General features: G+C 39.3%; 1 protein-coding gene across 1 annotated transcript in view; it reads left to right on the forward strand.

The window, feature by feature from the left end:
• Positions 1 to 17631, forward strand: part of LOC134653598 (fatty acid synthase-like) — a 119127-nt gene that overhangs the window by 35831 nt on the left and 65665 nt on the right. Inside the window, exons 5-8 of the mRNA XM_063508996.1 lie at positions 10662 to 10778; positions 11494 to 11660; positions 12991 to 13127; positions 14261 to 14464. Coding sequence (XP_063365066.1) covers positions 10662 to 10778; positions 11494 to 11660; positions 12991 to 13127; positions 14261 to 14464 — 625 coding nt within the window. The remainder of the gene's footprint in view (positions 1 to 10661; positions 10779 to 11493; positions 11661 to 12990; positions 13128 to 14260; positions 14465 to 17631) is intronic.

Below are 17631 nucleotides of genomic sequence, written 5' to 3' on the forward strand. Positions count from 1 at the left end.
CTGAGTTGGCGGTCAAATATAACCCCTAGAAACTTAACAGACTCTGATAGAGGGATTAATTTACTGTCGTAAAGAAATAAAGTTTGAGGGGGAGTCCTGCTTCTAGAAAAAATAATGGCCGAACTTTTTGATGGGGATAGAGAGAGACCATGAGAAGATAGCCAAGTTTGGAGAGAAAGAAGCGCTGTATTGATTTTATTTGTAGCCACTTGTGGGGATTTGTCATTACAATAAATAACTAGGTCGTCCGCATATTGCAGGATTTTACAATGTAAATTTACAGACTTGTCAAGATCCATAGTATATAAGTTATAAAGAAGTGGACTGAGAACCGATCCCTGAGGTAGGCCCTTCCATAGACATCTTTTTCCCAAGGTATTGCCCTGCCATCTTACCATGATAGACCTCTCCAGAAGAAGATTAGAAACAAAACAAACCACCTTTGAAGGAATACCTATCTGTAACATTTTATTTTTAAGGACTGAAATCATAACATTATCATAGGCAGAGGAAATATCCAAGAACACAGCAGCAACACACTCACCTCTTGAGAAAGCAAGCCTAATGTCCGTTGACAGAATGGCATGACTATCAGACACACTTTTACCTTTACGGAAGCCGAATTGAAAGCGGGATAATAAGTTGTTATTTTCAATATACCAGTCAAGTCGGTTTTTCAAAAGGTGTTCAGTTATTTTGCATAAGGTAGATGACAAAGCTATGGGGCGATATGAAGAGGCAAGATCTGAGTTTTTACCCGGCTTGAGGATAGGAATTATATACTGTTCCTTCCAGGAGTCTGGGATAACGCCTGTTTAGTATTCAACCTACTGCTATACTGATTTATTTGAGGTAGCGAGGCTACTGGCCGGCGACACATTCGCAATGGTCTAAAAAGTAATAACTAACGGTGTCAGTGTCATCAAAACATCGCAACAGAAAGAATATCTGAATTCACGAAATATACCAGAAAACAGTGTGCAGTGCCTTAAAATAACGAGGAAGCCACCAGCGAGCAATCCATCCACCTGCAGAGGCCTCTGCCACCTGCAGACCAAAAATACCGGTAAGCCCTTCTACCATCAGATAAAGCAGTATAGTGTCGAATGAACTAACTTAAAAAACTACAGTCCACTGGCTTTACGCCACATTTTCTGGCCTCCGAGCCGATTCTTAAATTTCCCAAATTTCGAACCCTCCCAGATTTATTTTTTCCCCAAAATCCTATCTTCTATACCTACTTCTATAGGCTAACCGTTGCGTTTCCCTTACGGATCGTATCCGCATGTTATCTCGCTGTTTCCTATTTATTTCTACGATTTTACTGATATTTATTTCAATAAAATATCCAATTCGTCATACATTTTTGTCCGTGACAAACAATGGCGGAAGGCGAGGTGCAATTGTTATTGCAAATAAATACGTTGACACTCAAAAAAGAATATTTGTTTTACAAATTACAAAAGGCTTATGATGTATCCAAAACTGTTAAATTGGATAGTCTAGACTCGGTGCAAGATTACATGGTACAGTTTTCGGAACTCGATGACGCACGTTGCGACTTCGAAAAAATTGTCATGGAGATTATCATGCTGGAGATGCAGGCAAACCCCAAAGCTAAACCTTCAACAAGCTCGTTAGAAAGTTTCGACGATTTATATTTTGCTTGTAAAAAGGTAGCTTTGAACTGCAACCGTATAGTCCAGGAGCCAACCAAAAATAATTTCACTGAAACCAAGGATGATTGTTTCGCTAGGCCACATTTACCGAAGCTGACTTTGTTTGAATTTGATGGTCAGGTGGAGAATTGGGCCACATTTCATGATACATTTGTGTCTTTGGTTCACAGTCGCAAGTTCGAGAACATAGATAAATTTCATTATCTGCTGTCTTGTGTCAAAGGCCCAGCACTGAATATTGTCAAGAGTCTTCCGATCACGTCTTACAACTATCCTGTAGTTTGGAAAAGCTTACTTGATAAGTACCAAGATGTCAGAGCGTTGACCGGCAGGTATCTGGATAAAATGCTGAATTTTTCACCTTTGACAAAAGACAGTGCAGCGAATTTAACCTCATTCGTGGAGACTTTTGACCATTCCTTGAAAGCTATTCACGCCTTGCAGATTGAGAACTTGGACGACTATCTATTCTGCCATCTGGCACTTCGCGGGCTAGACAGTCATTCTCGGAAATTGTTTGAAGAAAGCCGCGATCAAAATGAATTACCGACTTTCGCGGAATTAATAAATTTTGTGAACAAACAAATAAAAGTGTTGGAACATACTTTTCCTAGTACTAGCTCCCGGACTATAAACCATCAACAAGTCAAAGTGAAGTCACCTGTCAACTTCACACAACCGAGTCATAAACCTGCCAGTTTCAAATATTCGAACGCGACCTCGTCTTCGCAAAAGGTTGGATTAACTGTTTCGCGTAATAATGATACTCAAAATAATTCGTACCAAAACAAACTGACTTGCGTGCATTGCAACTCAAATCATCTGATTTATCGTTGCGAACAGTTTCGTAAACTGTTGATTCAAGATAGGATTGACCGTGTCAACGCCTTGAAGATATGCAGCAACTGCTTGAAAAGTGGTCACGAAGCGTCAAGTTGTAAGAGCAATATGACTTGTGGAGTTTGCTCTCAGCCTCATCATTATTTGCTACATCGGGATGCAAGTGTTCTGCAGGCTCCGGCCGTGCCGACCCTGCAGACGCCCCGCGCTGCCGTGCATGCAGCGGGGCCTTCGCCGCCGCGCTCCGTGAGTGTGACGCCCGCTCCAACTGGAACTGAGAATCTTCACTCCGTGAGTGAAAATTCAGGTTCTTACGGTGTAGTGTTGGAGACTACGAGGACTCTAGTGGTTGACATCACCGGACAACATCAGAACTGCCGTGCTGTTCTTGATTCTGGAGCGCAAAGCTCATTTATTACTTTGAATTGTGCTCAACGTTTGGGCTTACCTCGCAACAAATGTCCTTACACAGTATCAGGACTTGGAGGTGAACTTGTCAAAAACTTTGGCATGGTGACGTGCGACTTGAAGCCGTGTAAATTGGACGTTCCGAGTTTCCAGGTGGAGATGGTCGTCGTGGAGAAAGTGTCATCTGAAATGCCAAATGTTTCGTTTCCGCCAGAAGTTGTGGAAGAATACAAGAATTTTGAATTGGCTGACCCGTTGTTTTTCGAGAAGTCATCGGTGGATATTCTACTGGACAATGGCGTCGTGTCCGAATTGATTATGGACAAGCCTACTACTGTCAAGCCGAACATTCCAAAGGTTATTGAAACCATTTTTGGGTACGTCGTTAGCGGAAGATTATACAACGACAGTAACGACACCGAAACACCAACACAGAGTTTCCATCTGACGATTTCTCTAGAGAAGACTTTGGACAAAACGCTGCGTGACTTCTGAGAAGTAGAGGAATTGCCGTGCAAACCTGTACTCAGCCCACAAGATCAGCTGGCTGAAGATATTTACGTGCGTGATCACTCCCGTGATGAGGGGGGGAGGTATATCGTGCCGCTGCCTTTTGTTCCTGATGCGCCGATACTCGGAGACTCTCGCGCTGCTGCCGAGCGACGACTGCTGGCAACAGAGCGCAAACTCGCGCGCTCACCAGTGCTGCAGCAAGCTTACAATGACTTCATGTTGGAGTATGAGAAACTAGACCACATGGTATACTGGTAGCGAGCCGAGCAAATATCTTGTACCACATCACAGTATTTTAAGGCCAAGCAGCACATCTACGCCGTTGCGCGTAGTCTTTGATGCTAGTGCGAAAACGTCTACAAACGTCTCTCTTAATGACACCCAGTTGACGGGACCAAACCTATACCGTGATATAGGAGCCATTATAACAAATTTTCGATTATTCGAATACTGTTTCGCAAGTGATATTTGCAAAATGTATCGTGCAATCCTTGTGCGCGAATCTGACCGGAAATATCAACATATTTTATATCGGTCGTCAGTTGACGAGCCGATAAAAGTCTATGAGTTGAAAACAATCACATATGGCGTGAGTTCGAGTCCATTTCTGGCCATACGCACTTTACTACAATTAGCCAGTGATGAAGGCGAACGTTTCCCTTCTGCTGCTGAAGTTGTACGTCAAGGCATCTATATGGATGATATCCTGTGGTCATGCGCCACCTTCTCTCAGGCATGTGCATTACAGGACGAGTTGATTAATATGCTACAGTGCGGAGGACTTGTGCTTAAGAAGTGGTCGAGCAACTCTGAACAGTTGTTTGAGCGCGTCCCGGCCGAACATCGTGAAACTACTGTCACTTTTCAAAAGGACAGGGATGACGTTTCAATTAAACTTTTAGGCTTGAAATGGTCTCCGGTGTTTGACGCGTTCAGCTTCTCATTGAACAAACAAGATACCGTCAATACTAAGCGATCTGTACTGAAGACTCTTGCGTCAATTTATGATCCTGTTGGATACATTGCTCCATGCACATTTGTTGCAAAGTGCATTCTTCAGGACCTTTGGAAGGTGGGTCTCGGTTGGGATGATCCACTTCCTCAAGACGTATGCGAGCAGTGGTTGACGTTCATTGACGAACTACCCCGACTATCCGAGTTGCAGATTCAACGGCATATCTTGCTTCCAAATGTAACTGAATGCGAACTTGTTGGATTTAGCGACGCGTCTTCTCGTGGGTACGCCGCCTGCATCTACGTCATCTCACGACATCAGTCTAACGTTAAGTGCAGATTGTTGATGGAAAGGTCAAAGGTAGCACCTGTCAAAGTTCAGACTATCCCGAAAATTGAACTTATGGCCGCAGCACTTCTTGCAAAACTAATGAAGTACGCGTGTGAATGCTTAATTCGGGTTAATGTGACAAAAATCACAGCTTTGACAGATTCGTCTATTGTCTTGGCGTGGCTACAAACTGACGCTTATAAATTAAAAACATTTGTGTGTAATCGTGTTACACAAATAACAGAGTCAATACCTCCTCATGCGTGGCGTCATGTGAACAGCGAAAACAACATGGCAGACGTCGCCTCGCGAGGTGTTTCTCCGTCGCAGTTCATGGCTGGTAACACTCAGTGGTTTGAAGGGCCTGCCTGGATGTATGACGATTGTGAGAATTGGCCTGTTTCCACTTTCATAAACAAATGTGAAACACAAATCCCAGAGATGAAATTAAATACAAATACATTTAATTTACTATCTCAACAAACGGGAGAAGAAGGTAAACTGGAATTCGTTGATCGTGTTTGCAACCAGTTCTCTTCTTATTATAGAATGCAAAGAAGCATCGCCTGGATCTTACGTTTACTACGACGATTCCGTGGTGACGTTTCGATTTGCGACCAAGTTTTAACGACAAAAAACTTGAATCAAGCCCATGATTGCTTGATCAAATTAGTACAAGCAGCTTATTTCAAAGAGCAAATTGAAACTTTGAAAAAGGGCGTAACGTACATCCCTTCGTTAAGGAAGCTTGCACCCTTTCTTGACGATCGAGGCTTCCTCAGGGTGGGGGGTCGTATCCCGCACTCTGACTTGCCTTACAATGCGAAGCATCCTATATTGTTGCCGAAGCAAAGTAGGTTTACAAAGCTCTTGGTTGAATATTTTCATAAGAAATATTTACACACAGGTCCGCAGACCTTGCAGAATATTCTCAACCAGAGATATTGGATCTTGTCGGCTCGTAGCCTAATTCGTTCCATTCATTCAAAGTGCAAGAGCTGCTACAAATGTAGACCCACTCAGAGGGCCTACCGCGAACCACGTTCGACGTGTTGCCTCCCTGTCACACTTACGTACGAATTTACAAGTGCGACAGAGAGGCAACACGTCGAACGTGGTTCGCGGTAGGCCCTCTGCTGCAGCCTAAAATGGGTGACCTTCCATCAACTCGTCTGTTACCTAATAAGGTGTTTGAGCATGTAGGTGTGGACCTGGCCGGACCCTTTTATATAAAGGAAAGCTTACGGCGCAATGCCAAGATAGAGAAGGCTTATTTAGCGGTCTTCGTTTGCTTCTCAACTAAAGCCGTGCATTTGGAAACGCTCTCCTCTCTATCTGCCGATTGCTTTTTGGCTACTCTAGACAGATTCGTATCCCGTCGCGGTCTTTCGGCATGCTTTTATTCCGATTGCGGGACGAATTTCACAGCAGCCAGTAAACATCTTGCTGATGTTCAGAAATTCATGTCTGACAAGAGCACTCAACAGGATATTTTTAACGGCTGCGCTCAGCGCTTGATTAACTGGCAGTTCAATCCTCCTAGCGCCCCTCACATGGGTGGTTTATGGGAGAGTTGCGTTCGTATTGCGAAATACCATCTTGTGCGTGCTGTCGGTGACAAAGCCTTGACTTTTGAGGAGCTGACAACAATTTTCTGTAAAATTGAAGCCATAATGAATTCACGGCCATTATGCGCTCTGCCAGCTAGTGATAATCCTCATGAGTTTAATGTCCTAACTCCTGGACACTTCTTGATAGGCAAGAGTCTGACAGCTGTACCAGAGTATGATTTGCAGTCTGTACCTGTAAATCATCTATCACGTTGGCAATATTTGCAAAATTGCTCTCAACTGTTTTGGAAGAAATGGAGCCAAGATTATTTACATACCTTACAGCAAAGGTCAAAATGGTTCACCTCGCCTCCCAATATTAATGTAGGAGACTTAGTGTTAGTCAAGGACGGCCGAGTTTCTCCTTGCAGTTGGCCACTTGCAATTGTCCAACAAAAACATCCCGGTTTAGACGGCATTGTGCGCAAGGTTACTCTGCGCACAAGAGCTAACAATTCCTTTTTGAGACCTGTTAATAAACTGTGTCCTTTGCCTTATACTCACTAAATCCCCTTCTTTTATCGCATTAATTGCATATATTTTATTTTATTTTCGCGCCTATACATGCGCAAGTTCTGTTCTCTCTTTTTCATATTATGAGAAAGTCACATAGTGCTTTCGGTGGGGGGTGTTTAGTATTCAACCTACTGCTATACTGATTTATTTGAGGTAGCGAGGCTACTGGCCGGCGACACATTCGCAATGGTCTAAAAAGTAATAACTAACGGTGTCAGTGTCATCAAAACATCGCAACAGAAAGAATATCTGAATTCACGAAATATACCAGAAAACAGTGTGCAGTGCCTTAAAATAACGAGGAAGCCACCAGCGAGCAATCCATCCACCCGCAGAGGCCTCTGCCACCTGCAGACCAAAAATACCGGTAAGCCCTTCTACCATCAGATAAAGCAGTATAGTGTCGAATGAACTAACTTAAAAAACTACAGTCCACTGGCTTTACGCCACAACGCCGTTGTCAAAGAAGCAATTAATTAGCGATAGGAAATAGGAAGTAGCCTCAGCGCCAGCCTTAGAAAGAAAAGAGTATACCACACCGTCAGGACCCGGTGAGGAGTCCGCTAGACATTCAAGTACGCAACGAAGTTCAGAAATAAAGAAGGGATTTGAAAGAAAATTGACTGATGCAGCGGAAGTAGATAAAAAGTCACAAGATGGAATTTCCAAACAATCTGGAGCATAAGGAGGAGCCAATTTATTAAGAAAGTCTTCTAGCCAAAGTGGGTTATTAGAAAAAGTTGAAGGAGGCGGGGCAGAGGACCCTGCACAACGAAAAGTTTTAATTTTGTTCCAGACAATGGTAGGATGAGTAGCAGGAGATACAGATTCACAAAACTTATTCCATCCATCTCTTTTTTTCTTTATAAGTATTTTCTTGCATTTAGCTTGTATTTGTTTATATAAAATAAAATTATCATTATTCATATTATTGCAATAGGTTTTTTCCGCATTTTTACGTTCTTTGACTATAGAGGTGCAGTCAGAGTCCCACCAAGGAAGGGGCGTCTGTTTTTAAAAACATTCTTTTTTAAGGGGATAGATTCTTCAGCCGAAAGAAGTACAATTTTTTTAAAAAGAAGGTAGGCATCGAGACAATTTGATGGAGACACAGTGGGAAGATCAGCGATTTTGTTATCCAATAAAGAAGAATACAGTGACCAGTCAGCTTTTAATAGATTAAATTTTTGAAGAGGAGGACACGAAGATGGCAGGGGGCAATCCATAGAGATGGTAATGGTGATGGGGAGGTGATCACTACCGTAAGACGATTGGGACACTTCCCAAGCAGATATAGAAGCTAAGGCCGGAGAGCAAATAGACAAGTCTACTGGAGAAGGATTCTGGGACGGGGAGATCCGACGAGTTGACCTACCATCATTTAAGACGCAGAGGTTATCATGGTCTAGTAGTTCTACAATTTTGCGACCAGAGGGGTCAGGGATAAGAGAACCCCAGAGGGGGCTATGAGAGTTGAAGTCACCTAAAACAAGAATGGGGGGGGGGGGATGTCAGCAAGAAGAGACCAGAAGGACGAAATAATCCTAGGAGAAGGTTGAGGGATATACACGGAAAGGAAGCTAATGTTTAAGACTCGAGCGGCAGTCACGTAGATGTGCGGTTTGTTAATGAGAGTAATTTGTTGATAATCTAATCCGTTTTTAATAAGAAGACAACAGCCAACGGAGCCTTTAGGGCAATGCTGTCTGAAGCAGGTATAGCCTTGCAAGCGAAATGGGAAGGATGGTTTTAACCAGGTTTCTGAGAGAGCAATGACAAACGGCTTGTGTTTGTTACATAAAAATAATAAATCTGATTTATTCTTATTTACACTTCTAATATTCCACTGTAGAATCGAAATAGCCATATTACCCTTTAGGGAGAAGAGAAGAGAGTAGTTTCAAATATTCAGCAACGTTGGACGGTAATAAGTTATTTTTCATCAAATAATCTACAGCTAGAGAAACAATGGAAGAGATTATGTACGACATGTTAGTATCTGCACCAGAGGGGCCAGATGAAGGTGGTTCTTGAGGATGGGGTCCCGATTTATGCATGTTTTCACCAGACAGACAGACACCATTGCCCAGAAGGGGTGTGTTGAAGCCAGAGATAATGTCATTATGGGCAGTGCGGTCATAGCCAGGGGGGAGAGGAGCATGAGGCTTCCTCAGTGTAACAACAGTTTTTTTGTAAGAAGTAGGAGTCTGTACAGCAGAGGGGGTCTGAACTGCGGAACTATAAAGAGGTTTAGATCTAGGGTGCCTTTTTTCAGCCTCAGAGTATGAGATACCTTCCTCTGTCATAGTGACTTTAATGTTTTTCTGTCTATTGAACTCACTACAATTTTTATCAGTTGCCATGTGTCGCCCTAGGCAGTGGAGGCAGGATACATTTGCTTCTTCTACTTTACACTCAGATGCCTCATGAGGCTGGGCACACTTGGCACAGCGTGGACGGGAGCGGCAATGAGCCTTTACATGGCCAAAACGAAGGCATTTGAAGCATTGGATTGTGGGGAGGTTATAGGGATCCACCTCAAGCGAGCAATGAAATAGGAACACCCTTGAAGGAAGAGTCTGACCATCAAAAGTAACTACCACTTTTTCTGAGGGCACCCATTGAATGGACCCATCATTGGGATCCTTAGTTTTATAATTTATGCGACGAGCCTTTACAGCTTTGCCAAATCCTTGAGGAGAGACAATAAGGGAAGGAAGTTCCTCATTTGTGAATTCTTTGGGAATGTATTTAACAACCCCTGTGCGTGATATATGGAAAGTTGGGATAAAGGCTTTGTATCCATCTGCTAGTTGTGCATTCAAAAAGGAGTTGGCACTATCAATTGTTTGAAACTCGACCGACATTTTATTACGTCCTGCTTTCTTAACGCCACCCTCTTTAATGCCATTCACACCGCTCAGATGTAAAAGTTGTCCGAACTTCACTTGATTCAAGTAGGTTTCTGAAGAGTCCTTAGTGACATGTACAACAAATGGACCCGAGTCTGACATTAGGTACTTATTTCTGTGGGGGGTTGGGGGAGGTCTCATAGTACTGTTTGAGTCTGAAGAGGGGTTTTGGGAAACGTCCATGTTGGGGGTCGCGAGCTTTTGGGAAGGGCCGGGGGACCCATCAGCTGGTACATGGTCAGGTTGAATCGAATCCGGTATATTATGAACCTGTGACAGAGGAAACTGCGATTCCTGACTAGCAAAGAGGGTAGGAGTCATTTTATTTATGCTTTCATCTGGAATGACCTTTTGCTTGGCACTGGGGGCCTCATCATCTGACTTGGAGTCAGCGCGATCTCTTTTGAGGGGAGTCGATTCAACCACATCCATGTGAACAGCAGGTGACGGCGGATTTGAAACAACCACGAGCTCATCCGGGGGTCTCCCGGGGTCAAACGGGTTTGACGACATTATGTCGTCTTGGATAAGGTGGCAAGTACTTCACATGGAAATAATTGCCACCCTTCCCACGTATTTCCACTTACCAAATGTCAGATAACGGTAACACACAGATTTACAACCAACACAGAACAATCACAACACAAATAAAACACTAATTCTCCTTATTTCCAAATATTTTCCCAAATCCACAACGTGCTCGGACGATAGCCGGAAGCGGAAAACCCTATCAATAACTTGACAAAAGACAGTATCATTATTGAGTTGTTGCGATGACAACTTTGAGTTAATTATTCAAATTTCAAATTTGATTTTAGAACTTTAAAATGATATTTTAATTACCTTTTTTTATTGTAAATCTGGACTGGCAAATGGTAAAACTCATATTTATTTCCAGAGCCGGTTTCTTGTGCTTGGACGGAAAAACCAAATGTTTCGACAAGAACGGCGACGGCTACGTGAGGTCTGATTCCATCAACGTGCTGTTTTTACAACGAGCTAGAGACGCTAAAAGGTAAGTTTTTTTTAAGTATTCAATGTTTATTAATTTGGTTTAATAAGTATTATATGAAATACATGTATTCTTCAAAAGGTTTTCAGCTGGTAATTCATGCTAAAATAAAACTGAAAAATATTATTTCAACAGTCTGATTACTGATATAAACAGCCTCTGACAAACTCAAACAAAAAATCCACGATAAGGATATGGATGCTGTATCATGGTGTGGTGTATATTGGTGTGCGTAAAATGCACGGAGAAATGTATTTTAACCCCCTTATTCATAAAACTTTACGGGTCTGATTTAGTTAAATTATGTTTTATCTCTCTCTTATAAATACATAACTTCTTCATTTTGACAGATAAGGACAAACGATTATTAGCTAATTGAGGTTTGTAGTGCGTCTATAAATAAGGGCGTAAGTTGGTATCTCGCCTGCACTTATTGGTGTGCGTGATGTGCATAAATTGCGAGTGTCTATAAACCTGAATACGATAAGTATAGGTTTTGTTAGCTTCTTGTGGAAATGGCATACAGAACTCAAGAGCTGATTTAATCTTAAATTGGGACGGGTTCCACCATGGCGGGGTGACCAAGGGGTTCAAGGCGTTAGCCCGGATTGCTAAAGACGCCGGTTCAAATCCGGCCTTCACCACTAGAGGGCTTCGTCATTTCATCTTTTATAATATATGACATCTATTTCAGTTTATAATTTAATCTAATTTCCAGAATATACTCTCAAGTTTACCACGCCAAAGGCAGCTACAGCTTAAAGCCGGACGCGCCATTTATGCCCGTCAGGGAATCTACGGATATCCAGGATTTTCTTAATGAGTTCTACTCCGAAATCGACGTTGCCCCGCAAGATGTAGAATACGTGGAAGCGTGTGGTTCAGGTACTCTACACAAGTGATTAACTTTTAAATTGGTTTCATCACTACATAGTATAAAAAAAGCGGCCAAGTGCGAGTCGGACTCGCCCATGAAGGGTTCCGTATTTAGGCGATTTATGACGTATTAAAAAAAAACTACTTGCTAGATCTCGTTCAAACCAATTTTCGGTGGAAGTTTACATGGTAATGTACATCATATATTTTTTTTTTAGTTTTATCATTCTCTTATTTTAGAAGTTAGGGGGGGGGGGACACACATTTTACCACTTTGGAAGTGTCTCTCGCGCAAACTATTCAGTTTAGAAAAAAATGATATTAGAAACCTCAATATCATTTTTGAAGACCTATCCATAGATAACCCACACGTATGGGTTTGATGAAAAAAAAAATTTTGAGTTTCAGTTCGAAGTATGGGGAACCCCAAAAATGTATTGTTTTTTTTCTATTTTTGTGTGAAAATCTTAATGCGGTTCACAGAATACATCTACTTACCAAGTTTCAACAGTATAGTTCTTATAGTTTCGGAGAAAAGTGGCTGTGACATACGGACGGACAGACAGACGGACAGACAGACGGACAGACAGACGGACAGACAGACAGACATGACGAATCTATAAGGGTTCCGTTTTTTGCCATTTGGCTACGGAACCCTAAAAAGTCGCTTTACGCTGTCTGTCCCTATGTATCCTTAGATCTTTAAAACTACGCAACGGATTTTAATGCGGTATTTTTAATAGATAGGGTGATTCAAGAGGAAAGTTTATGTATAATTTGTTAACCCGTGCGAAGAAGAACTGACCCTCAGTTAAATTTTTTAAATCGAAAATGCAGTCTGCATCGGTTAGCTGCGTTAGCTATTAAAGCTATGGAGCGAAATATGTTGAGCATTTTACGACTGAAGAATCGTTGACCCATTTTCATATTATTTTTAATATGCAAATTATAATATATTTGAATAGTTGTTTAGTCTCGCGGAAGTGTTGTGATTTTAATTTAATTTAGGTAAAGATGTGTCCAGATCTATCGTATACTCGTAGGTAAGAGCGCCACTATTGTAGTTCCGTTGCGTACTATGTAAGATAGAATTTAACTTTTAAAAGCTAAAATAATTAAGTGAAAAAAAATCTGTTTTAGGTCATGAAGGCATGTAAAAATATGCATTATTAACCCCTTTGAAAGCTGGAAAATAAATTTAAAAAGTTCTAATAAAGAAGATGCATGTTTTAGTCTGGCAATCTGTTATTTTTTTCTATATCAAAATTAATTATGTTCCAGCCACTTTTGTATGAAACTATTATTGGTAGATGTTTTAAGTTTTTTTTTGTTTAACTAGCTATCGCAGAAGCAGATGCTCAAGAGCTCGACGCTGTCGGTAAAGTGTTCGCCAAAGACTCATCCATCATGGTTGGAAGCGTTAAGTCTAACATGGGACACAGTGAACCGGCATCGGGAACAAATGCTTTGACTAAGGTAAATAGGTATACATATTTTCGGATCTAACATGATAGAAAAGGATTTAATTCTATGTATTATTTTTCTGTTATTAATAATACAATTCAATTTAATTCCAGTCAGTCCCTTCAATCTTAATTTTATGCAACACGGCTGAAGTTTCTTACAAAGATAGAGGCTAATAATTTTATTTTTATTTTTTTTATTTATTAGGATCATATAATCATTAGATAGTTAGGTAACCGTAGTTTGCTCTTAAAATGTAGATGCCCGATTATTTCTATTATAATATTGACCTACAATACCTACAATACTAATATTCTTAATGCTCACTAATATGAAAAAGAACATGACATACAAATTAAGCATACCTTAAACTATGGTAGACAACAGGCGGTCTTATCGCTAAAGAGCAATCTGTTCCAGACAACCTTAGGGTAAGTGGAGATAAGGCAATATAAAAAAGTAATCATAAGTACCAACCAACCTATAAAAATCATATTATAATAATGATTACCTAAATTAAATTTTAATTACCTTTGTTTCGGTATTTTCCACTTTAAATTCGACGAGTTTGTTAATAATTATTTAACAAATTGACATAGGTTAAATAATTTTTGTTGAAATTAGTCAACCGTGTTTCATTATTGAATCATAATCATTAATGAACAAATACTGGATTTATTTACAAAAACAATAATATATTATAAACATCAATCAAAATAATGGTAATGAATAATTATTCAATTTGTACCTACTTATATAAAAAGGATTATAATGACAAAGATATTAGGATAAAACAAACGTTTGAAATGTTTTGATCGATTATTATGTTAAATTATTAGGTTTTCCATTTATCTATACTTCTTACAACATGAATTTGCACCGACTATAGCTGCTTATCTTCTTTGCCCAAAGGTTGACTGGCAGAGAATGCCTTAAGACATTAAGTTCGCCTTTTGTAAAATGTGTTTTATATTACGAAATAAAGATTTAATAAATAAATAAATATACGTGTGATTGACGTAAGCAGGGATTAGTCTCTTCACTGTAGAAGAAATTCAAGAAACATTTTATACTGTTTTTATAATAGTTACTTACCTACGTATGTAGATATCAGTACTAAAGTCACTTTTCCTTGTCTCTAATAGGTTTGCTTAGCATACCATAAAGGTCAAATTCCCGCAAACCTGCACTACTACAGCCCCCAAGACGACATCCCAGCAGTCAAAGACGGAAGAATACAGGTCCTTCAAGACAATTCTAGATTTAACAGGAGCTTTACTGCGTTGAACTGTTTCTCGTACACTGGCACTAATATCCATGTTCTGCTTAAAGGCCATTATAAACAAAAGGTAATATCACGAGTAATATCACGAGCAGGATAGTGATGACTTATATCGACCGGGATATGAACCGTGATTACCTTGTGTATTGTTTTCGAGCTCCCGATATTTCGACGCAGTTACATATTATGCATCTTGTTCACGAGTAACACGGGTTACCCATCAGGGTTCATATTCCGGTCTATATAAGCCTAGTGAAACTAACCGTGAATCATTCAAAACTGTTATGATAAGTGGTGATGCTCTTAAATTAACTTTAGGTCTTATTTTATTTTTTTAAAGCATGCTTAACAAAATCCAAGCATTCAATGAAATTGCTGCAGTAAATGAAATTCCTTGGTCCGACCGATTTACAACTGTAGTGGGTGCGCTACGCGTACACTCACACTCCCTTAGTTTAGCCCTATATAAGCTTTTACATGACGTTATTCAAGACATTATAGATCGATACTCCAAGCAAGTTGTTTCATTCAACGTCCCACATCACATGGCGATCCTGCCAGTGCGGCCTTGCGCTGCACTGGCGGCGCGCCGCGCCAGGCAGAGAACCAAAAGCAAAATTCATCTTTAAATTAAATATGAAAAATAATTTATGGACAATTGTGATAACTATAAACAATAGTGAAATGACAGTGGACAAATTTAAATACTGCGAAGTGGAATGAACTATTAACTACTATTAAAATCCGTGGAACTGTTTGAACACTTATAGTGAATTGGTTGCTGGAGCTTTACTTCATCAATTTGTGCTTTGATAAACTAGTGACAATGGACAGTTGGACACATTTCATTAAGTTATTACTAGATTTACAGTCATAAAAAGACGAAGTGCGTGAACAGTGACTCTCCTTCGATCGTGAAATAAATTCGTTATTTTGAGAAAGTGTAAAATCTTAACTACTGGTGACTTATGGACAAAAATTTGGATGGACAGAAAATAACGGTTAAAGATGGTCTATTTCAAAGTTATGTAATAAAAAGGCGGGATTTGTAGTGATGGTGTTGGTATGCTGCTGGGCGTTGTTCGTGTCGTGAGGCCGAAGGATGGGTGCTAAATAGAAATAAAAAGGATCGGCACAGACGACGAGAAATCCATCATGTTAAAATGAAAGAGTGCTTTATTGATATAGTTATAATTTCGTAGATTTTTTTTTCTGTTCTGAAGTTGTGTTTTAAAATGTGTAATACCCAAAGTTATGTAGTTAGTTGTTATGTAGTCTAAAAAAAATATAGGTATTCTAGCAATTTATTTGGCTTAAGGGTATAGGTAGGTACATGACATACTTTCATCCTTGACAAATATGGCACATGACGGCGGCGCGTGCACTCCATACAAGGATTCGCAGGCGTCGTCTGTTATTTCATCTCAAGTTTCATAGTCTTCGTACACAGATTTAGATCATTTAAAATTTATTGTAATAAAATTAAATTTAAAGATTAATAAGTAACACTGAAATTATATGTTTCAAGTTTCAGATTTAAAAATATGACAGTAGGTATGTCACGTAATATGTTACGACTTTATCCATATACATTTAATGTTTAACTTTCATAGATTAAGTTTATTTTTACTTCGAATTTTAAATGTATTTTTTTTATAATATTGTATCAGTCTAGACATTTTTTTTATACACGGATTTGATATAAGAAACAAACAAAATAATGACTTTTATATTAATGGATATGACTTTTAAAATAAAATGAGGTATTATAAAGAATAATATTGAATTGAATTAGGATTAGGAACAGAGTTTGCGGGTATTCGGTATGTTTAAAGTAAAGTTTAATGTTGGATTTCAAGGGTTGAATTAAAAGGTCTGTAAATATGTTTGTAACTGTGTGTATGGAAAGTCCTAAAGAAAGTTTGGTTTTTGATTGTTTTATGAGTAAAATGGAATTTGTTTGTTATTAGAAAAGTGCGTTAGCAAAATGATTGGGAAAACTAAAACAGATAAGTTTTTCAAAGGACGATTAGCCTGATCAACTAAGAGTTGCTGAAACTCTTATTATGTTGCAGTTTTCATGGTGTATGTGGTTGATTTTTGAATGTGTTTCTTTTTGTGACAGTGAAATATGAAAGAAAATGAATAGAAATAAGTATATATACCTATCGCATCTTCGGTGGCCCGAGAGGCGGCCTTGAGCGGTTAGGTTAGCAAGGGTATGCCAGGATACAAGGCAGGCACGGAATCCTTGGAGGTCTGACCATGATTCGATCGAGCATCAATCGTGGAGACTCCTTGGACACATGGAAGGATATGATGTAAGGAAGTGTTAAAAGAACTGCCTGAATGTGAATATAAATAAATAGTATGTGTGCGCGCTTAAAAATAAAATTTCCTTGTATCCTGAGTAAATAAATAGATATATTATTGTAAGGTCGGCCGACCACAAATGTAAATGCGTTGTGTACCCTTGCCGTAAAAGAGATGCACGCTTTAGATGCACACTTTATGAAATAATTTAGTAAAAATATGTAAATGATGGGAGTACTGACGTGTTAAACTAGTGAGTAGATGAAATGAACTTAAAAATAAATGCTAGCAAGAACCATGATATGACAAAATAAATTAATGAAAAAGAAACTACGTACGTAAAATAACAAGCATGGACAATTTTTTTTATTGTATTTCTTAATATATTTTTTTTTTAATTATTGATTTTTGAACTTTTACTTGATATAAAAATGTTTTTTATAAGTATTATGGACTTTCTTTGTGTGAATTTAAAATTATTTTTTCGAATATAATTATCCTAAAGATAAGCGATACATATTATGTGAAAGTTTCGTTTCGTCATCAAGGCACGAATTTGTAATTAAGTGATTATATTATAAAATTAAGCACTTATCGAGGGTTGCCTGGTGAAACCCAATAAGTGACGAAAAGTGAGATCTTAATGTAATGAAAGTTTTAGATTGATTCGATATCGCTCAATCTAATGGTAAAATCGGATAAGCGGATTTGACGTGTATCACGGAAATATGCCGAGTTGTTAACCCAATAAGTACTTGATTTGAAGTTTTAATTTAGAACTAAATACTACAAGTACATTTAAGGCTTCAGTTTTTAGTATTACTTAGTGGAAGAACCACACAAGACACATTTATAGGTATTTAGTGCAGAGTAATTTACACTAAATTCAAGTAAACACACAATGTAGAACCAGTTACTATT

Source organism: Cydia amplana, chromosome 13 (genome assembly GCF_948474715.1).
Source record: "Cydia amplana chromosome 13, ilCydAmpl1.1, whole genome shotgun sequence".
Lineage (NCBI taxonomy): Eukaryota > Metazoa > Arthropoda > Insecta > Lepidoptera > Tortricidae > Cydia > Cydia amplana.